Genomic DNA, 22,339 nt, shown 5'->3' on the forward strand with positions numbered 1-22,339 from the left:
TCAACATTATCAAGAGACATGTAAAGGAAACACTGAAACCTTATCAGGTCAAATGTGCCAGAGGTAGTTCGATCCTTATTTGTACAATTCTGTCAACTCAAAATATTTCACTTATGTTTTCAATAAACACTAGAAATTGCCAAAGAACTTATTACAGTTATTCATCTAGAATTGGAGTGAGGGGTGTGGACCTCGAATTGTCATGTTTTGCATGTTTGTAATTTAAAGATGAGGGTACTTCTGTGTTTGTGTGAACACAAGTGTGAGTATTGTTATACATTAAGGAGACAGCAATCTACTAATCTTCCTGATGTAATGGACAAAATCATTTAGGTGTATAGGCAACAGTTGACAAGATTATTGAGATGGGGTAGACACATGAACATGACCCAGTATTGTTGTTGGATATAACTTTCAGAGCTAGCAACACTCTCCTGTTTTTTAATTATCAATCAGTTTAATAACAAAGGGTGCATGTGCATACTAGTAGATTAGAAGAAGTTTCAAAGAGTACTGAAATCCCAAAACAAATTAACCTGATCTTATAAATATATAGATGCACAAATTTTTTTTTTAAAGTTTACCTTATAACAAACTGATCCCAGTTGAAGATAGAATATCAAAGTACTTGATCAAATATTGGTGACTGTACTTTGAGATAATTTCGTGGAAATCGTAATAAACAAGTTAAGCAAATGTCAGTAGTATATTTCTAAAAAATCTGGATAAAGGAAATAAGTCGTCTAAATATGTGCAGGTGTGTTGAAAATATCTACCAAACTGTGTTACGTCGTACATTTCAGGAATTTAGCCCCCCACCAAAAAACTGCATTCGATGTTAGACCTCATGTTATTGAGATGCACTGAGTCTACATTGCAATACCATTATCATAGAGAAATAATTTATATACTAAAAACTGAAATAAATATCACTAAGCAAAAAGGAAGATGCATTGCATGTCCAATTTGTGTTTTTAGTTGTTAGATCAATCATTAATTAAGGAGCTATAATCACAAAATATATACTCCAAGATTTATCTAAAACTATTTCAGCAGGAATGAAAACTAGTACTAGTATGGTCTTAATGAAAACATAATAATCAGTCAACACACATAAAATAACGATGCATTTTCCATAAGCATACATCATATAGAAACACTGCTCTTAAAACAGAAGATGTTTTGAATCGCATCACTAAAGTCCTGAAGGCTATGTCGAACGTTATATTCGGATTGTCTCCTTTTACAAATTACTTTTCCTTGGTGTCCCCAAAATTTTGTAATGTTCATGTTCAACAACCATAACCTTATCGATCGTTGAAACGAAAACACATGACTAACATTTAGGTCTTTAAAGTTTTGAAAATTTAAATTTAAATGTCTAACATGTAGGTGTTAGTTAAGGATTGCCTAATCGTATATATAAAGTGTATTCTGACATACTAGTTCAGATTCAAAATGTCGTGGAGGTATACCTATAGTTCTGGGATAGAACCTCGATCCTCAATATTAACAGGTAAGTAACACAATTGTCATTGATTGACCAAAAATATGTAAAATAGATAATTATATATTGTACTATACGGTGATGCATTATCCATTGAAACATGTACTTCTGTCAACTTGTTTGTATGTCATTGTACATGTGTTAAAATATTTTCGTTTGATCAATTGTTGATTTGTAAATACTAAATAGAGTTCCTATTTACACACTACACTTTGGATAGGAATAAGCATTTTGCATTTTATCCACCCTTTGTGTTTTGAACTAATAGTATTCTACTTTGATTTCATTCAACATGTGCCAAATAGAAAGTGGTTCTCGAATTTCTAATATTCATAGTATTAATTTATCCGAAAAAAACCACACCGACCAACCAAAACAAGATTTAATATTATACTTGCAACTTTTTACCGAAGTCTTTTCATTGAAATGTGGTTCTCCAACAGAAATGATCGAATACAGCTGTAGACTCTATTGGAGGTCTGAAGACAACTTAACTGAAAGCTGCATGTGAAATTACTTCTTTAACATGATCATGTGTTACTTACTGATTAGAAATAAGCTTGAATATTCACAAGAAGTAAACAATCATTGATACAAAAAGGAGAGGCAATAACGAGACTAACAGAAGTAGAACCCCGTAAGATGTTTACCAATCGAAACCCAGCCTGAAAACCAAAGACAGGGTTATTACCACGAACCAAACAAAGGTTATAACCTCCTTGGTCAGATGCATCGCCGAAATATATAAAACTGGGACAAGATGCAACGTAACAACTGCTATTCTCAACTTCATACACTGAACCAACTTGCTTAAATGTAAACACTAAAATATCAAACATCCTTATAATGTACACAAAGTTGTTAATTTCTGTGTCATTTGGTCTTTTCTGGAAAGTTGCCACAGAATATCAAGTGTTATACAAGTCAGGAATGTGGCAGATGTAATCCATTCGTTTGATGTGTTCAAGCTTTAAATTTTGCCATTTGATTGGGGACTTTCCGTTTTAAATTTTCCTCAGACGGGAGTTCTGTATTTTTGTGATTTTGAATTCCTTGTTGGGTGCTGAGTGACTGTCAGGTAGTTTTCTTTACCAGTCCAAGCATTTACTTAGAAAAATATTCTGATATGCACACTACTAGACTAATAATATACATCACATAATGAAAAAGTGCTAACCCCACACCACTCAGAGTTTACGTTTATAATCACTACGAATTCACAGAACAAACAGTTAAACAGTTAAAAGTAAGTTGTCTATTCCCAAAGTTATATCAAAGATATGGATCACATAAAATAGTTTCAAGAGCATAACTAGTTTGAAACACCTATTGTGGAAGAGGTGGTATCATAAGAACGCCCTTTAAATAGGAGATCTTCTGACTAAAAATGTGGGATTCCTGCTAACAAGTCTCGTTATTCAGTTGATTTCACTTTCCCTATATAGCTGAATAACTATGAACGATGAACTAGTGCATAATCAATATATTCCTAGAAAGATGCGACAGGTCCAATTGTCAGGAAAGAGATGAGAAACAAAATCCGAAAAAAGGACTCGATAGCAGTTTAATGTTGCAAGGAGCAGATTATAAACTTCCACTATGCCTACAATCTTGTCTAGTATTGTCAAAGACACAATATAAATTTCCATAGAGAAACCAAATTTAGTCATTAGGACATATGCTATCAGTTCTTCGGCGAATGTTTGGTTCAACAAATAATAGATTTACCAAACCAACTTGTCACAAGTCGTAAGAAGCCTGAAAGTCCTTTGGTTTGTGGAGTATATTGGCAAATATTCAACACCTCAAGATTTTTATACTCACTTTTCTTGTCAAGTCTTACCAGACATCCTACTGAATCTGAGTACAAAAAAAAGTTCTTTTCTTTGGAGTCAAAATTTTTATTTGGACGACATCATTCGATGATAGATAGCCTTTGAACTATTATTTTAACAAAACAATCGTTTATGTTTGACTGCATTTATGTTTTGCTTTTATTTTATTCTCCTCTTTGAATGGTCATCATTTCACCTAAAGCAATTTTTTTTTGTACAAAATAAAATTATAAAAAAAATTGATATTAAACCAAATCTAGATATCTATTAAACATAATCACTGAAAAGCGATTGGTCCCTTCAAATACGTGACATGTAAATTTCATGCTCAAATAGTATTTATAGTATTTATAGTTGTTGCTGTGGGGAATTACTTGACATTATAGAGGAATGAACGCACAGGATGATGAGCAACTTATTTATTAAACTACATAATCATTTTACAATTTTGAATGTTGCGGGAATATATTAAAGGAAAATCATTTTGATAAAAACAAATGCAAAACTAGTATTCAATTTGGTCTAATAGAAACTGTGATCAAGTGTACAAAAAAAGAATGAAATGAAATACGGATCATTCATTAATCTTTAATCCGAATTGTTATGAAGTAAGCAGAAAGAGCTGCTTAGGAATGTATGCTTAAACCTCTTATACTTGTGGAAATGTAAGGATTTATTAAGTAAAAACAACAAATAAGTGACTTTAGAATATAGTATTGTGAATAAGAAACAAAATAAGTAGTGATTTTGTTGAATACACGTTCTAATTGGACAAGTTTTAATGTATTTTCCTTTGATGTGATTTATAAGAGATTAAGGGACAAAATTTAACGACCCGATCAAGTGATGCTTTAATTCAGTTTGGCTTTATAATCCATACCTGAACCTGATGATTGAAATTTATGGAGCACGACTTTAAAAAAAATACATGAAATTATGTGGCCATTTACGGTTCACTATAACTTTGAGAGACTAAAATGTTGGCAAACCTTTTCAAGAACAGGATTCTTGTGTGAATAAAAATTTCAAGTGATTTTATTGAAGTAAGATTTCTTCATCAACAAATTTTCAAGAAGAGACCAACGATGTAGATGACTAAAAAGAAATAGTTTTCTCAACGTGACAAACTTTTCTAGAAATAGAATTGGCTACTGTGTCCAGTTATACAACCTATGCCTTCAGATATATTGTTGACAGTGATATTTCATTTTCTTAGTGTGATATTGAAATCTGAAAAACACGGAGATAACAAAATATTTAATGGCTTATGTAGCCTATGTTTGTATTTACAATATAGACAGGATTTGTGTGCACAAACATACAATTTATGGATGTTTTCGATAATATCCCAATTTTTATTGCCAAATAAATACAAGATGAAATAAACATGGTAGGATTATATTGCTTTCACTGATAATGGAATCACAAAAATAATAAGTGATCTTGACACAATATGGGAGATAACTCACTTGACCGATATCACCACGAGGGTGACAATTCTGAAAACCAAGATAACTTGGACAACAGTGAGGAAGAGTTTATCATAGAGGAGTACGAAACTTTCTACGTTCCTCAACATTTACTTGATGAAGATCAAACTAACTCAGAAGCATGTGACGTAAAATCATCAGCAACTCATCAGGAATATGCTAAACAAAACACATCTGGTTGTGGCTTAAGAAAAGAGAAAGATGCTTCAAAAATTAAAACCATTACTAGAATTGATGAAGAAACAGAAAATGTAGTTATTTTAATACGACCAAGAAGAAGATCTGTGTCACCAACTGGAGACAAAACCGGAGGTTTCGGAAATATTTCTGAATCTTGTGGATGGACACACAGTGATTTACCCAAAAGTCAAACTTTAAAACGGGATTTAAGTACGAATTCTTCAGGAGAAAATATATATGATGTTGAAGACAAAGCGGAAGGTTTCGGAAATATTTCTGAATCTTGTGGAAGGACACACAGTGATTTACCAGAGGGTCTAACTTTAAAACGAGATTTAAGCTCGAATTCTTCAGAAGAAAATACATGCGATATTGAACATAATAACACAATTCCTTATGCTACTTTAAACAATTATAAGAATGAGAAAAATTTACAAAATGAAACAAACTGTGATAGAAATGTAGATGTCAATACAGAAACAAATAGTTCGAATGGTAACTCACATACACTGGCAGAAAATACAACTGTTTCAACATTCGAGGAAAATGTATCTGTGTTCAGTGATTTAAATGGAAATGACATTATTTCAACTGAAGAAAATTTACCTGAAGTAGAATTAATATCTAAATATGAGAACCAAGGAGCAAGACCAAAAACTACATCCAACCTGCCGGCTTTAGGAGACGATAATCTTGCTGTTAGAGATAAGGAGATACAGTGTGCAGTTATGGACAAGTCCTCTTCAAAACCTGGGATTTCTAAAGAGGCAAATGAAAAGGTGAAAAAGCTTAAAGAAAATGGACACTATGATGTTCTAGTAAAAAACTCTAATGTTCCTTTCAGAAAGGGAGAAGTTAATGATATTGTGAATAAATTAAACATTGACAGTTCAAATCAAGCAACAGACGAGGATGATGTCCTTATATGGGAATTAATGAAATCATTAAAAGAAAGGTCAAACAAAATGGAAAGTAGACATGTTATAAATCAGGAAATAAACCCGTCAGATTCAAGTCCTGAAGATAAATGTGACTGGTCATACGAAAAGGCTACGCTCAGTAAAAACAAATATTTATCAAGGCGTTTACAAACAAAAGAAATTGGACAAGTGAAAGTAATAACTTTTATGTCCCCTGCTAAAGAGAAAGGACATGTAAAAATAACTCCATTGAAAGTTTCAAGGACGCTTCCATTAAATGTCAAAAATATTTTCCAGCAAAAAATGGAGGAATTGAAAAATAAAAGACGTGTTTGTTTAACAGGAGGAAAAGAACTTATGTATACTACAATAAATATTGATGATCTTTGTTTAGAGGGGTCAGATGATAAATAACCACAACATTTAAATGTCTGATATTAAATACAACATTAGATAACTAGGTCACAGACAAATTACTTAAATAAATCATCTGAAAACTTGAATGATTCTGTTTTATATATCCATTTAGAAACAACATTTAAATTCTGGCTATTTTGCTGAAGAAACCCAAAATCTGGCGTTTGTCCTATAACTGAATTAGTGTTTTGCAAGAACTATGACATAGCCATGCACGACCACTTAGTAAATATCGTGTTATATTCTCTTACATTTGAATACCTTGTTGACTACTTGATATTAAAAGTTTAACTAAGTTTTTGAACATAACCTTGGAGGATAACTTTCTAATCTTACAAAATATTTTTCTCTGTAACTAAAGGGCTTAGTTTATTACAGATAGAGAAATTGTAAGTAGCAAGAATATTCAGTAAAATAAGATCTACAAACACACCACCATCACCAAAACACAATTTTGTCATGAATATATCTGTGTCTTTTGTTTACTATGCACATATACCAAGGTGACCGACACAGGCTCTTTAGGGCCTCTAATTTTTAATGTCAGCTTGACCTTGCAGATAGCCATTCCAATCTTATTTGTCACGGTGACATGGTCGTTAAGCACACAAATATCAACCAACCAATCAATCATAGTGTTATTGTAGCAGCTATTTTGCGAAAACGTGACACATCAGATGTGGGCACCACATTAACTTAATATTACCCGTCCACACATACGTCAGTTATGAGCTACATTCAAATATGGAGTTTGTAAAGCTGAACTGCGTTTATCACCTTTACTCTGACCTTTAGACCATCATTGAAAAGGTTTTAAGTTAGAAACCGCTTGTACAGACAGATCTAACCACGAGAGATTTGGGGTTTTCTTTATTTTGTTGGTACCTCTACTCTTAATTAAGACGAACAAACGTTTTGTATAACTGCAGATTTTAGAAGCGTTTTGTATAACTGCAGATTTTAGAAGTATCATTCTCAGAAAAACTCCCAAGTTGAAGTTAAGGAAAATATCGGCCTAACAGCTATAGGATAAGAAATTTTTAAAGGATATGTGGTTGTGTCATGGGGCTTTTTCGTTTAAATATCCGGTATACTCTGACAGAAAAGAAGATTTTAGTATTGATTTCAGAACCAAGATGATGATATTCTCTTCGAGTTCTCATTTGAAAAAATGTTTGAAATAAAGATGGAATAATCCATTAATTGCACTGAAGTTTTCACAAAAATGTGTGCAAATTCCTCCATTTTACAAGCATTGAAGTTTTCCTCCTTCCAAATATATACATTTTAGCAGGACTATAAGCTCTAAATGTAATTCGGCTGCATACTCAAATGTGTCTTGATGTTTCTTTTTAAATCCAATGTAACAGCACACTGTTTTAGAGGCTTTCTTACACTGGTCGAGGTCACTATAGTACACCACGAAAGTTTTAATATACTGACAATATAATACTTCCATAAGTACACCAAGAAGGAAATCACTTAGCTGTTACTCTCCAGACTTCATCATACAAGAGCCTGTGTCGCTCATCTGATTTTATTTGGGATTTTGAAATAATATTAAACAAGAATGTGTCCCCAGTACACTAATGCCCCACTCGCACTATCATTTTCCATGTTCAGTGGACCGTGACATTGGTGTAAAAACTCTAATTTGGCATTTAAATTAGAAAGATCATATCATAGGGAACATATTGGACTTCAACTTCATCAAAAACTACCTTGACCAAAAACTTTAACCTGAAGCAGGACAGACGGACGGACGGATGAACAGACGAACGGACGCACAGACCAAAAAAACACAATGCCCCCCTACTATCGTAGGTGGGGCATTAAAATGTAAAAAGTTGTAACAGATACTTATAATGATGTTTTAGGCCAAATTTGGTTTAATATTGTTATGTTTAGTTTTTATTTCATTCAGTAGATCTCTTAAAGAAGACATTTGTATGTATTTTCTATAGGGTACCATGTTAAACTAAGTCCCCGTCTGGCGGCCATCTTGGATAATGGATTGGCTACAAAGTAATACACTTGGTCAGCACCTCATAAAGAACATTCATGCAATGTTTGATTTCATTCCATTCAGTGCTTTTCTAAAAGAAGACATTTGTATTTATTTCCCATAGGGTCCTATGTTAAACTAAGTCCCCCGCTGGCGGCCATCTTGGATGATGGATCGGCTACAAAGTAACAACACTTGGTCAGCATCTTATAAGGAACATTCATGCCATGTTTGGTTTCATTCCATTCAGTGGTTCTCTAGAAGAAGTTCAAAGTGTAAAAAGTGTACGACGACGACGGACGACGGACGTCAAGTGATGAGAAAAGCTCACTTGGCCTTTCGAGCATGGTGAGCTAAAAAAGTGACCACTATGGTGTGCATGATTAAAATAACGACTTGTCTATTTTAAACCATTAAAAGAAATTAATTAGCATGCACATCAAAGAAGCAAAGAATCAATAATGCCGTTTATAGCTAATTCAAATTACATAACCATGTGATAAAAAAACTCATAAAAAAGTTTAATGACCTTGACAAAATGAAGACAATTGATGACAGTACTGCAACAACCATTCAAATACATTGCAGAATATGTAAATAATCAGATCTAAGATGTATTCAGGAAGCTCAAAGCTAATACTTTATTCACCAATTCCCTTTATTTGTGCAACTAGAAAGCAGACGGATCAATAAACTGGAATGTTTTCTGATGATATTGATTGTACAATGTTTAGAATATTATGGTGGAATACATTAAATTGCATGGACGTTTACAATGGTTTCCTCAACAGAAAATTCAGAGAATTATCTTTGGGATGACAGGCCAAAATGTCTTATGGTCTTGCAAGGTATTGAAACATTTTTTTTGTTTTATAATACTTTTGGTCATCTTGACCTGAAGATGTCTAATTTGATCAGGGTGTTAGGTTGCATAATATATAATCATTAATTATAGAAATTAGCAACAGATCTGTATGAAGTTGCTGAGCTTGCAGTTATATTTCAACAAGTATAAATACTTATAGTTTTAAAATAAATTTAAATCAGAAATGATAAAATAGTATTACATGTATATCTATTCTGCAAGCAAGGGATTGTACTTATAAAAAACATTACAATAGAAACTGCAAAAAAATGCATAGCTTCTTTTAACTTACAATGGAGTGGTTTAGACAGTTTTCAACTTTCTATTATCTAATGCATGTATTGGTTAGAAATTTGTCTGCAATGAACTATTTCTTTATTATGCAGAATTTAAATATGAACAAAACGAGGTGCAGGGTGGGCGCAATGAGACAACAGCCTTTGACCAAATTCATAACATCTAAATTTTGAAATATGCTTTTCAACAGTAGAAAGTGTTCATATGTCAGGTTCAGAATCTCCATGGAAACATTATTTGCTGCTGTCACTGTGTCAACATCACTTTGTTGACACTAGGTGATATAATATGCAGAATTATGTTTACTCAGCTCAGCTGCTCTCTTCACATAAAACAGAATAATTCTCACTGTGTTTAAGATCCAATGGTGGCCTTTAGCTGTTTTCTGCTCTTTGGTTGTGTTGTTCTCTTTAATACTTTCACCATATCCATTCCCATTTGATCTGACTGTGGATAACCTGTTGTAAAGTATATTCTGTACACATCCATCATAATCTCATTCTCCTTCGGTTGTTAACATTTCCAGCCTTAAGACTGGTTGATCCTCTGCAGAACATCATTGTCCCAAATTTGCATGAAATACTTGCCACTGGATATTAACCAAACTTTCTTAAAATACACTGAACTTCTTTAGGGACCAGTAAAAAGTGACATACTTTTCACTTGCATTATTATCATAAAATTTATTAAGTCAGAGATTACCAAACATGGTGTTATAGTATATAGTAATCTCAGTTTACGTTAACATATATTTGATGTTCAATAGATTCACTAGACTATCCTATACATGTATTAAGTACTTCAAAATATGCAAATTTATCAATGGTATGAATCACATACATGTATTTGTATTATGATTTAAATCATATAGTGATAATAAAATTATATTTCATTGATAAAAATTGATGTTCACATCATTTCAAGTATTTAAATCTTACACCTCCGCATACAAGTATCTTTAATGACTCTTTAAAAAGAGATAAATAAAACATTTCTCTCAACTATTCTAATTAAAGGTCCAAAATTCTCAGGATAAGACTACCTACAATTATTACTAACAGCCAGACACTATTGTAATTTAACAGTCTTTACAGTTCAGTGGAGTACAACTAATATAAGGCTCTCAGTATATAATAAATGTTTCACACAGTAAAAATACCTTTATAGTTATATATTAAAACTATACTATAGCAGATTATTTGTTGTAAAACTGGGAAAAAGTATACAAAATTTGTTGTTCCAGGTGTCACTGGTAGCTTCCCTGATTTTCATTACAAAGTGTACATGACATAATACTTACACTTGATTTTGTATTTTTTCGTATTGAGGAATCTATACTTTAATGATGAATGGCCAAAGTATGTTAATTTGTTTTATAAATTCTATTTCAATGGATAAACATGTAATGGAAATATATGTACAAATAAAATACTAGGTTCTAATCAATCAGCCATAAAAAATCTTTTTCTTATGTTGAAATATTGTTATCTTTTTTACTTTGTGGATGTTGGGACAGATAGGGGAGATAATCTATGAATATTTTCATATTGGCCTAATATTTTCTGGTACATGTATTTTTATCTTTTATGAAATAATTTGAAACACAGTATGTCCTTCATTATGTGTTCTTTTTATAACATATATAATAAGCATAGGTAACTCATAAACATATTAAAATACTGATAGCCTTAAGTCGATTTTGATTAAATTTTTTGAACCAAAAATTTGACCTATTTTTGAATTTAGCACACCTGATAAATCTGACCTTAAAATTTTGGTAAACATGCAGGAATCAGGTATGTAAACTAGTGATTGATTATATGCATAGATGATTGCTTTCTTATATTGTTTTAAGATTGACAAAAATGAAAATCACCCTAATCTGATTTTTCATGAAAAATTCTATAAATAAATGAGACATTTAAAATTTAAAAAAGTTAAACAATTCCAAGTAATTCAGTGATATCTAGCTAGTTAAGGCATTGAAGTCGTTCTTAATCTCTTTACCAAAAAGGATAGAAAAACAATTTACTTATGCATTGTAGTACACCAAAAATCTATTAGAATAAACCAAGTGTATTAGCATACTTTCTTTAGTATGCAAAAATTCACCAGTCAAATTTTTTTTATGTTGGCATACAACATATATATATTACACTATCTACATTCTTCCATGAACATGTATCTAGTGACGTTTATATAGAAAATACATGTAAAAGGTCAAAAAAGTTATTCATAACAAGATAAGTATTATCATACACAGTAATGTTTACATAAAAGAAAACTGCCTGGAGTGTGACATATAAACTATAATCTATCATTTTTATAACATTATTTCACTGTACAATAGACTTCTTCTGGAATAATTATCAGTGGCTGATTTTAGCGCAAAAGGGGGTGGGGGTGGGGGGTAGAAAACCTTCCCCCCTCTCCCAATTTTGGTGATGGTGGTGGTGGGGGAATATCTTTTTTTGTTATATAATTGTCAAAATGGTTTTGATTTGCTACATTCAGTGCTATTTTTACCATTATAGATAATCCTTCAAAGATCTTCAACCCTGAATACACCTCTTATTATTCAATGATTTATTAAAGTGTTCTTGGTTTTAATGGTATCTTCTTTCTTAACTTTCTTTATGTACAACTACATGTACAATGTATGTACTAAGACTTTCATCAATACTTAGCTTCTGTAGCTCTATTCCCCAAAAAATATTACCATTAAAATAAAATTGATTGTAAACTATACTTTTAATAATGTTCATTACTTTACTGTATTTTCCCAGACTTTTTGAGAAAATAGTTGCTTATACACATTATAAATAAGAGTTCTCATGACACTTAACTGAAGTATGCCTCTGTACAAGATGTTACAAAAAAATTAGTTGCCCTAACAACAAAGAATATTGAGAAGGGGCTATTATTTTTAGCATCCTATAATTCTTAAAAACAATCTAAATTAATTTTTACATGCATCTATAATATGATTTATAAGTTAATAAAACACCACCTTATATGAATGAACACTACAGTCTTTAATATAGAAAGTAATTTATCTCAGTTCACATCTTTGATGTGAATAATATCTCATTAAACTTTGTTTTTGAGGTGAATGGTGTTGTCTAGCTTGATCATAAAGCAATGAAAGACGTCATTTAAACCAAGTGATGCAAACATAGAGTTATACATGTATACACCTTTGGTAAACAGTGTGAAAATGAAAAAAACATGAAAATCATGACTGTATGAAATGAACACTGGAAAAAAACAATTAAATTGCATGCATGCAATTAACACAAAGCTTCCAGCATATAAACTGTTAGAAAATTTAGCCAGAGAATGATGTATCTTTAGGATTACAAATGAAAATAGCCTTTGGATAGAGGGGATAAACAATATGTCTCAATTTCTACCATCACAAAGGCATACAATGAGAGAACTTTGAATGTTGATTTTCTTTCTACTGTTATGCTACAGGTCTAATATAATAAAATGAAGTTTTGATCATTTTGTCCTTTTATTCAAAGAACAAAAATATTTGATATTATTTCATTATAACAATAGTTGAGATCACAGCTAACCAATGTAGATTTTAGCTAGATTTTACAATGAAGAAAGATGTCATTGGTCCTTGTTTCCATTGCTTAAAGTTACATTTTGTAGTTTATAACTTATCTGCAATCTTAGAAAACTTGCATTATATAGCTGACTAAAGGGTATGGGTTTTACTCATTGTTGAAGGCCATACTGTGGTTGTTAATTTCGGTCTCATTTGGTCTCTTGTGGAATGTTGTCTCATGGCAATCATACCACATTTTCTACTATCAATAATTACCTTCAATGTAACAAAAACATGCCTGTCAGTTTGCCCCCAGCCCTGTGAATCTAATCCAGTGCAAGTCAATGAAAGCTGATAAAAAATACACAGTTGCAGTTGTTACAGACTGGACCTTTGAGTCTAGAAAAAAATATTAAAACAAAAATTGTTACCCAAAAATAACAAAATGTCATTGATGATAATATAAACTGAATGAACAATATATACATTTACGCATTGCATTTTTTCATTTACAGATGTACCCCTTCACCAACCAAAGACATACCAGATGTCATCTACCAATGTGGTCTTACCAAGACATGATTTGATTGGTTCATCTAAGTCTTCATCATCAAGTAGTAGTTCTACTATTGGCTCATACAGATCATCCTCCAGCTCTGGCTCATACAAGTCTTCATTAAGTAGTGGCTCTGTATTAGGCTCGTCTAAATCTTCCTCCACTGATGATGGATCTGTGACCTATAAGTTATCTGGCAGTGATTCCACTGTAGACAATGACAACAAAGAATTTGATACAAATGCTAATCTAAAGGACAGCGATGTAAGTATAATCTAAGGTTTACACATATTACATGATATTAGCTTATAGTCATAAACTTTTATGAAATATGAAACAATCTTATAAAATGTATATGTTCAACAAGAATGCTGTCACATACCTCCAAGGGCAATATCTCCATCAGATGTATATATATCAACCTCAATAAAACATTACATGGATCTGTATTCGGAGAATTAGGACAAGCATCTTCATTATAAGACTTGACTACTTAATATATATATAAATAGGTATGTGTGTCTAAAAGCCACATATATAGTCAATGCATGGACTATTTATATTTTCTACATCAACTGTTGCCTAGTTTTTGAGTCCCCATTTTTAAAAATCCTGGATCTGCATTTGATCCCTAACATCCAATATTTTTTGTATTTTTTTTTGTTTGGCTGCTGTCTCATTGAGGTATATCATACACAACATATCCAAAAAATGAGGTAACATATTTGAGTCAAAACTCACTTATACCGCTGTCACCTCTAAAATATTAAAGGTTCAATATTTCTTAATATTCTATTACATTCAAAATAAAACCAATATCAAAGCATACAGAACATGCTATTATGATGAATTTGAAATAATCAAAATCAGTATCTAAAAACTCATGGGACAAAGCAGAAATATTTTGATTGAATGAAATTAAAACTGATCTACACATTTTTGGATAAGGAAATCTATTTCTGTCACTTGATATTTACTTCAATAATGTTGTTGGTCTATTTAATTCTAAATAAATATTTGACTTTTAAAGTTAATTATACTTATATAATTCTATATAAAAGAAATAAAAATAAAGTCTTGTCATTTGATGCCCTATTTTATCTGTTGACTGCACATTTAAAATAGATTAAGCCCTTTCATTACTAAATATTTCATTATTTAAATATTCAAACATATAATATTAAAATTTAAAGGATCTAACAGGAACCCAACAAACAACAAATCCAAATAAAAAGAAATGCACAAGTGTCTTTGCATTAATAATTTCAAACCTTTTAGCCCCCTATTTTAATCAAAAAAGTATCATAAATCTATAAAAATGTTCACAACACATTCAACTATTGACATTTAAAAATGTTGTCTTACATATTTGCTTAAGGACTTTAAACCTCTTGCATCAAAGCAAATTTGTAAATTAACCTTATTTTGAGACCTTATTAATTATATTTAGATTTAAGTCACAACCTCACCCCAAAAGATTTGGCTACAAGATATCTTATACAAAGATGTTAATCTGGTAATATATCTTTTGGGGAAGGTTGTGGCTCACAAAAATATTAAAAAAGACAAATTTAGGCCAAATGTGTCAATTTCGACATGTTAATATATATAACAACTACAAACTCTAGGCAATCAATACCACCCGCATCACTTAGAATACATGCAAAAAGGTAATTTGACAGAACTTCACAAGTTCCCTCCCAAGATTCAATGAAGTCTAGAACTTTAATGCCAATATTTGTTAAATAATAAGTATTGCTTCAGGGTATTCTACAATATTTAGTTTTAATATCCGGCCAAAAATAAACAAACAAATAAATCTGACCATTTGCAAGAAAAAAAGGAAAGTTTTTAAAGTTTTTCTTTTTTACAAATTAAATACAAAATTATATTTGTTTTTCAGATGGTTGAGCAGACAAGTCAAAATGAGTCCACCACATCCAGTGGCTGTTTGTCTGACTCCTATGATACTGCTGTCAAAATGCTTAGCTCGTCACAGATTGATGAGGCAGAGAAGCAATTCCTTTTTCTCTATCAACAAATGCAAGAGAAATCAGAGGATACAACACAGATTCTTGTTCAAACATTGAATGGGCTTGCTGATGTCTGCACGAGAAGAAGTCGTATGTGCCGATCCAACCCGATGGAATGGCAGTGGCTTTGTATGCATGCTATTGCCCTACTTCAATATACAATGGAAATTTGTGATTCTGAATTAGAAACTGAAATGGAAAATGATACTATTGAATGGTATACAGAACAAAAGCAAGCTCTAGAACAGAAATGTAAACCCTTAGAAGACAGTCTAAATAGAGCTTTATATAATTGTATGAAACATGAAGCAAGAAAATATTTAGACCCTTTTCGGTCATTTTCTGTCCCAAATACTCCTGGAACACCATCAAGAAGTATGTTTCCCTTGTCCACTGGAAACAAATTCAATCTATATTCAACCATGCATTCTCAAATCATTAGTAAAACCAATGAAAACCAAAGTGCTGATGATAGCCATACTGGCCTTTCATGGCTATCTAAATTCCACGAGTATTGTAATGACAGACTTCAAACCAAAAATATAGGAACTATTTTCAATAGACTTTTTCTAAAAAAGCAGGTCCAATCCAAGCATGATAATGATGATGCTGAAAGTGCAGTATCAGGAGGTTCGTTAGATTGGGATCACAGTGATTTAGATAGGGAAATTTGTAATGATGTTCCAGTGGAAGAAGAAAAAGAGTCTCCCGTCAAAGAACATTCACTTAGTTTCGAACTTGCTGCAAGTGACATAAACAATGAAGGATGGGATTTCTTCTTAGGGGATCGCAAGAACTGTACTTTTGAAAGTGTAGTACAAGTAGCATCAAATCCACATCATACAAATGGGCCTTCAAAAAACGACATTATAGACATTCAAAGAAGAGAAAGCATTAAGGAAAAAGAAGTGGTCTCCCCTTTACATGATCACAGTATTAAACTGACTCTGACAAAATGTTATGCTAAGTTAGCCGATAAACTAATGACAGAAGAAGACTATGCAAATGCAGAAGTCATCTATGAACAAGTGTTAGAAATTGTAGATGAAATCCAAGATGGTACTGCTGGCATGCTCAGATTTTATGCTCGACTTCTTAAGAATTGTGGAACTGCAAAATCAAAACAAGGAAAAATGTCTCAGGGTTTGAAACTACTAAACAAAGCACTTGAGACTTATCGTGACTTACAAGATGACGAGGCTAATTTTGAAATAGCTCTTGCATTATTGGAACTAGGAAATGGATATGTTACCGGTCGAGATAAAGACAATGCTGTGTTCAGTTATGCCATAGGCGCCATTTGTGAATTCTTCGAAAAAGATGGATCTGATGATGTTACAAGCTCCACATCAAGTTCAAAGTCTGAGTTTTCCTCACCTGAGAAAATTGAGGAAGAGCAAAATATTGATGATGCTATACAGTGTTATAAAGAAGCTTTACACCTCCTACGTAATCATGAAAGTCAAAGGGAGGATAAACAATCAGACTTGGTGGCAAGATCTACTAGAAGATTAGCGGACTGTTACTTTATGCAAAAGGAATATGACAAGGCACTTGAATGCTACGAAAAATCTTTATCCATGTTAAGGAATACTCCATCCGTAGGAAGAGATCTAGTACTAGAAAATGCTCATGTGCTGTGTATGCTGGGAGTCTCTAGTTTTATGTTACTAATGTTTCCAAGAGCTGCATCAACCTTTGAACTGGCATTACACATGGTTAAGTATGCCTTTTCACTTAAAAGTACATTTTTCCATGGACTTTTACTGGCCTTAATGGGAATTACATTCTACAAAATGAGAAATTATCATCGTTGTGTTTCGATGTGTTATCAGGCTTTTGAAATATTTTGTGCCCTACATGGTGATAAATTACCAGAACTACCAAAGCATAAATTCTGGCTGGTTTGCCAAGTTCTCTATGTCATGGGAAATTCTTACAACAATCTGAACTTACATCAGAAAGCAATCAAATATCTCTCAGTGGCAAGATCAGTATTAATGGCATCCAGACATAGAGACCGTCGACAGTTCATGCGAGTATTACAAATCTTAGGAGATTGTTATTTTGCTCAGTACGATTATAAATCAGCTTTACAATTCTACAATGAAGCACTAGAATATGGAGATTGTGAAAGTCAAATCTCCTTCAATGAAGTATTTGATGCCAATGCCAATTCAGATGAAATGTCAATGCACAATCAGCTGGTTAGCAAATCTGCAGAGGCTCATATTAGTATGCAACAATATCAAAATGCAGTTCATTATCTAGAACAAGCTCATGACATGCAAGAGACTATGGGAGATGATATTAAAGGAGACTTAGCCGCTACTCTTCATTCTCTTGGACAAATGTACTGCGGAGCAGGGGATGTAGATAAAGCAATTGATTCATATAATGAAAGCTTAGAGGTCTACAGAGAAATTCATAATGGAAATCTAGGGCCTGAAGTAGTTTCAACATTGGGAGATCTTGCCGCAATGTGTTATGTGAAAGCTTGTCTTTGTGATGATGTTGATAGCGAGCTGGAAATGATTGTGGCCACTGAAAAATACTTCCAGGAAGCTTTAGCTCTTGGCAAAAACCCGGTAATTACTATTCGTTATGCAAACTTTTTATTTAGCCAAAATAATTATGTTGATGCTGTTAAATATTTGAAAAGTGTTCTAGAGATAGAGGACATTGAAACAGCACCTGATCTGGTTTATGGTGGTTTAGAAAAAGTCACTCTACCAGATGTCCTACAGGACGAAGTTGACTGTCAAGAAGAAGTTGTTCTTCCACCATCATCCCTTGCCAGATATTTATTGATATTATCCCATAAAAACTTAGGTCATACAAAACTTGCCGAGGACAATCTAATCGATCTCCTTATGGAAACATTAGATTATGATATTCCAATTTTATACTCAGTGCTTGGATATTCAATGATGGAAATGGGAGTTATCGAAGAGGCAATTTGGTGCTTTGGAACAGCAGTATCTCTAGAAAATGACTATAGACTTGCAATTGATAATTTCTGTACATGTGTCTGTATTTGGGTTCTACAAACTTTAGAAAGAGCTGTTGGAGTTATATGTACTTATTATGGAATATATGTTAGTCCCATGTACTTGTCCACTACAAGTGAGAGCATTTTTTCTTATTCAACTTACCTTATCTAATAATTTCAAGAACATTAGATCTATAAAATTCAGATACTCTTTTAGGAAGTGTTGGTGTGACTATTTAAAAAGTCTATGTCAAAGATTTCCTTATTCTACAAACCAAAAAGTTAGTGTTGCAAACATAATTTTGGTATAAATAAAGATGTATTACAATAATTTTTTACTTAAATCCATTGATGCCAGTTATGAACTTCTGAGAGCTGAAAAGATTAAAATTACTGGTCAAAATAGATTTTTTAGTCAGGTTTGAATCAACATATGTATGATATTATCCGCTGTACACGTGCTCAAACTACTCTGATAAAGACAATCAGTTAGGTGGTAAAAGGGAGATAACTCTATTTTTATCATTATCGGTTTTGTTAAGTAAAAAATGCAGTATAATGTGAATAAACTGCATATAACTATATACTGTAAATTCAGAAATTATTGGTGCAGTCATTATTGCCATTTTGTCATTTTAGACTCAAATGCGATTTTATTGTTTACTATTTCGATGAAAAATACTGTTTAATTCATATAAAACATTTCAAAATGCGAGTTTAAATTATTGCGTTTACAACTCCATTACATTTTTTGTAATAATAAAAACCTCGCAATAATGTCTGAATTTACAGTATCCTATAACCGTCACATTTTTTTACATTTAAAATAAAGAACAATGAATTATCAGATACAATATTGCAAGACAAAAATTAAATACTTTCTCAAATTATATATAAGTTACTTTGGCATCACAATATAAAATAAATAATTTAAATGGCTCAGACTTAATTTACTGAATCAAAATAACCAAATCAAAACAAGTTACTGTGGATTCATCTATTTTCGTGGATTGAGGAATAACTATACTTTCGTGGATAATTTATTTCACAGTTTTGTCAAAGTATGCATACAAACCTACAGAAAAAGTGTACGTAATTCAACATTTGACATTGTGGTTAGTTTAAACATATTTATTTACAGTGGATTGCGAAACAAGTTTTGCAACTTATATGAATCCCTTTCCACTTTGAGGGTGCGAGTGTTGCCTTGTAGCGGCATTAGCCTACTCTTTTTCGAAATCTACAAGGGTGTCTTTAACGTGCAAGAGATATGGCTCTCTCTTATCAAGGGTCAGCCATTTATCGTCCCCTTCAAACGAACTATCATCGTTTCCTCAAGACCATACTCGCAGATGGTGTCAAGGGAGAGCCAAAAATTAAGTTCCTGAAATGTTCACCCCAAACGGGAATCGAACCAGGAACCTTTGTGTTAGTAGTCCGATGCACTAACCACTACACCACGGTTTTCACCTTTACCAACAAATTCATTGAAAATTGGTATAATACGAATAATAATGAATCCACAGTAGATAAACTTACATCTGAAAATGTTGTAAACAAATAAACAATCCCATCTCCAGACACAATATTTTTATATTTGCTTGTAAAATATGCATAAAAAATACATGTATTATATTATATACTCAGTAATAAGTACAAGTGTGAAAATAATAATTGCTATAATCATATAGTGTATTGGCTATTCTATTTGAGTTAGAAATCATTTTAAAAAATCAATTTGTCCAGAACAGGCTGAAGCTTTTATTGTTCAAAGTTCCTTATTAAGAGTGGTAGATACAAATATTTAAAAATGTAATTTTTACAGTATATTAATTCAGTCTATTCTGTTCTTGTTTCCAGTATGACTGAGTTGCTAGTGAATCCTTACTTTGATATTAAACTCATTTCAGTCATTTCAGTCTGCAAGGGATGTATCTTGTTAGTATGATTGTCTATATAAACTATACTTACATTGATATATTTATAGGATCATGATGGTGTTAGAGTGCATTTGCTAAATGTGATTTTTTTTTTATTTTGAACTTATTTAAAACACATTGAAGGGTGATAGCCTTGGATGAGTGTAAGCCAAGAAGCTTCATCAGTTGAAAGCCCCATACACATAGACAATCTTTTGATATTTCCCTAAGCAACTTCTATGACTGAGCATATGAACGTCATCTTTATTCTTTTGAAATCCAGAAGTTATTGCAATGTTTGTATTAAAGATAAAAATAAATAAATGCATTCATAATTTTAATAGGGATTTTTCTTTTTACGAATTGCAAATTGCATTTATTAGAGTTTACAATTTTGCCAGGGCAGAGGTCACGGATTTACAATAATAAATACACATTAATTTCTGAATTTCTTTTACTGAAAAAATCAATTCTCAGTCCAGTAGCTAGGGATGGGGAAATATCAAACAGAACGATTAAACATGGAAAACGAAAGTTTAGAAAATATAGATAAAAATTAGTATTACTCAGGCCTTATTTTCATATCATAGAATGGCTGGTAAATAAGCTGTGTTTATAAACCACACATATTGATATTAATATGCTATGTTAAGTGCCATTATTTGTGGTTTTTATTGTTAAACACATAAAAACAAACAAATCTTGTTCTTTGGATATTTTGGATTTAATTTTTCTTTTCTGTTTTCTTTTAAATAGCAAGTTTTTAAACTTTAAATATATCTTCCAAAACATATTTGTGTTATATAGGCAACTTATTAATAATGAACAAATTAACCTATAAATATCAACTTCTCTGTCACATGATACAAAACAAATATATATCTATAATATACTGGCATACACAAAACTTAATTATTTAGGGAACATACCAATGTAGATCTGTGAATTTCAAATTTAAGAAATAATAAAATTATTAAAAGAACAAGATTTTTCTGTGTTATCCAATATATAGTTGTAATTTGTTACTTTTTCTAGTTTATAGTACTTTGTTGATTATTTCACAATATTAAAATGTTACAAAATATTTTGGACTTACATTTTATATATGATAACAATTTTCAGTTTTAGATGGACAAAAAAATAAGAGTTGGCCTTTTAACAACCAGTGGCAACTGTTTGAGACATTAATTAGGAGAACAAAGTATGAAAGTAACATAAATAGATTTCAGAGCTGACTACATGGTACTGTTTTTTTTTTCTCATTGTTGAAGGCTGTACAGTTACCTTTAATCGATTATATCTACATCACTTGAACTCGGCTTGATAGTTGTCTTGTTGGTAATCATACATTTTATTTCAATATCTACTGTTTGTCAACTTGACCTTGCAGACAGTTACTGCAGCCTTATTTCAACATACATCTATAATTCACAACAATAACACAAAACCAGAAGCTTTGTCAATAGGAAAGCATGCTCTGTTCGCATTATATTCCCTTCTTCAGTGTACCATGAAATAAAAGTCAAAACCATTATTTGAATTTGACACAATTTTAATAGAATTGAGAATAGATATGGGGAATGTGTCAAAGAGACAACAACCCGACCATAGAACAGACAACAGCAGAAGTCACCAATAGGTCTTCAATGCAGCGAGAAATTCCAGCACCCGGAGGCGTCCTTCAGCTGGCCCCTTAACAAATATATATACTAGTTCAGTAATAATGAACGCCATACCAAACTCCAAAGTATACACAAGAAACAA

The 22,339-nt window shown here is 32.0% G+C and overlaps 1 protein-coding gene across 2 annotated transcripts; it reads left to right on the top strand.

The window, feature by feature from the left end:
- The first annotated feature begins 1,295 nt into the window (after positions 1–1,295).
- LOC139521002 (uncharacterized) lies at positions 1,296–21,659 on the top strand. 2 transcript variants are annotated; one of them, XM_071314143.1, is made up of 3 exons: positions 1,296–1,516; positions 13,591–13,895; positions 15,535–21,659. In XM_071314143.1, exons 1-3 carry the CDS (start codon positions 1,459–1,461, stop codon positions 18,826–18,828), a joined length of 3,657 nt encoding a protein of 1,218 aa, XP_071170244.1. In that variant the 5' UTR covers positions 1,296–1,458; the 3' UTR covers positions 18,829–21,659. The 2 variants fall into 2 exon arrangements, with proteins under 2 accessions (XP_071170244.1, XP_071170243.1); XM_071314142.1 differs by lacking the exon at positions 1,296–1,516 and adding an exon at positions 8,888–9,202.
- Positions 21,660–22,339: the final 680 nt, after the last annotated feature.

Source organism: Mytilus edulis, chromosome 4 (genome assembly GCF_963676685.1).
Source record: "Mytilus edulis chromosome 4, xbMytEdul2.2, whole genome shotgun sequence".
Lineage (NCBI taxonomy): Eukaryota > Metazoa > Mollusca > Bivalvia > Mytilida > Mytilidae > Mytilus > Mytilus edulis.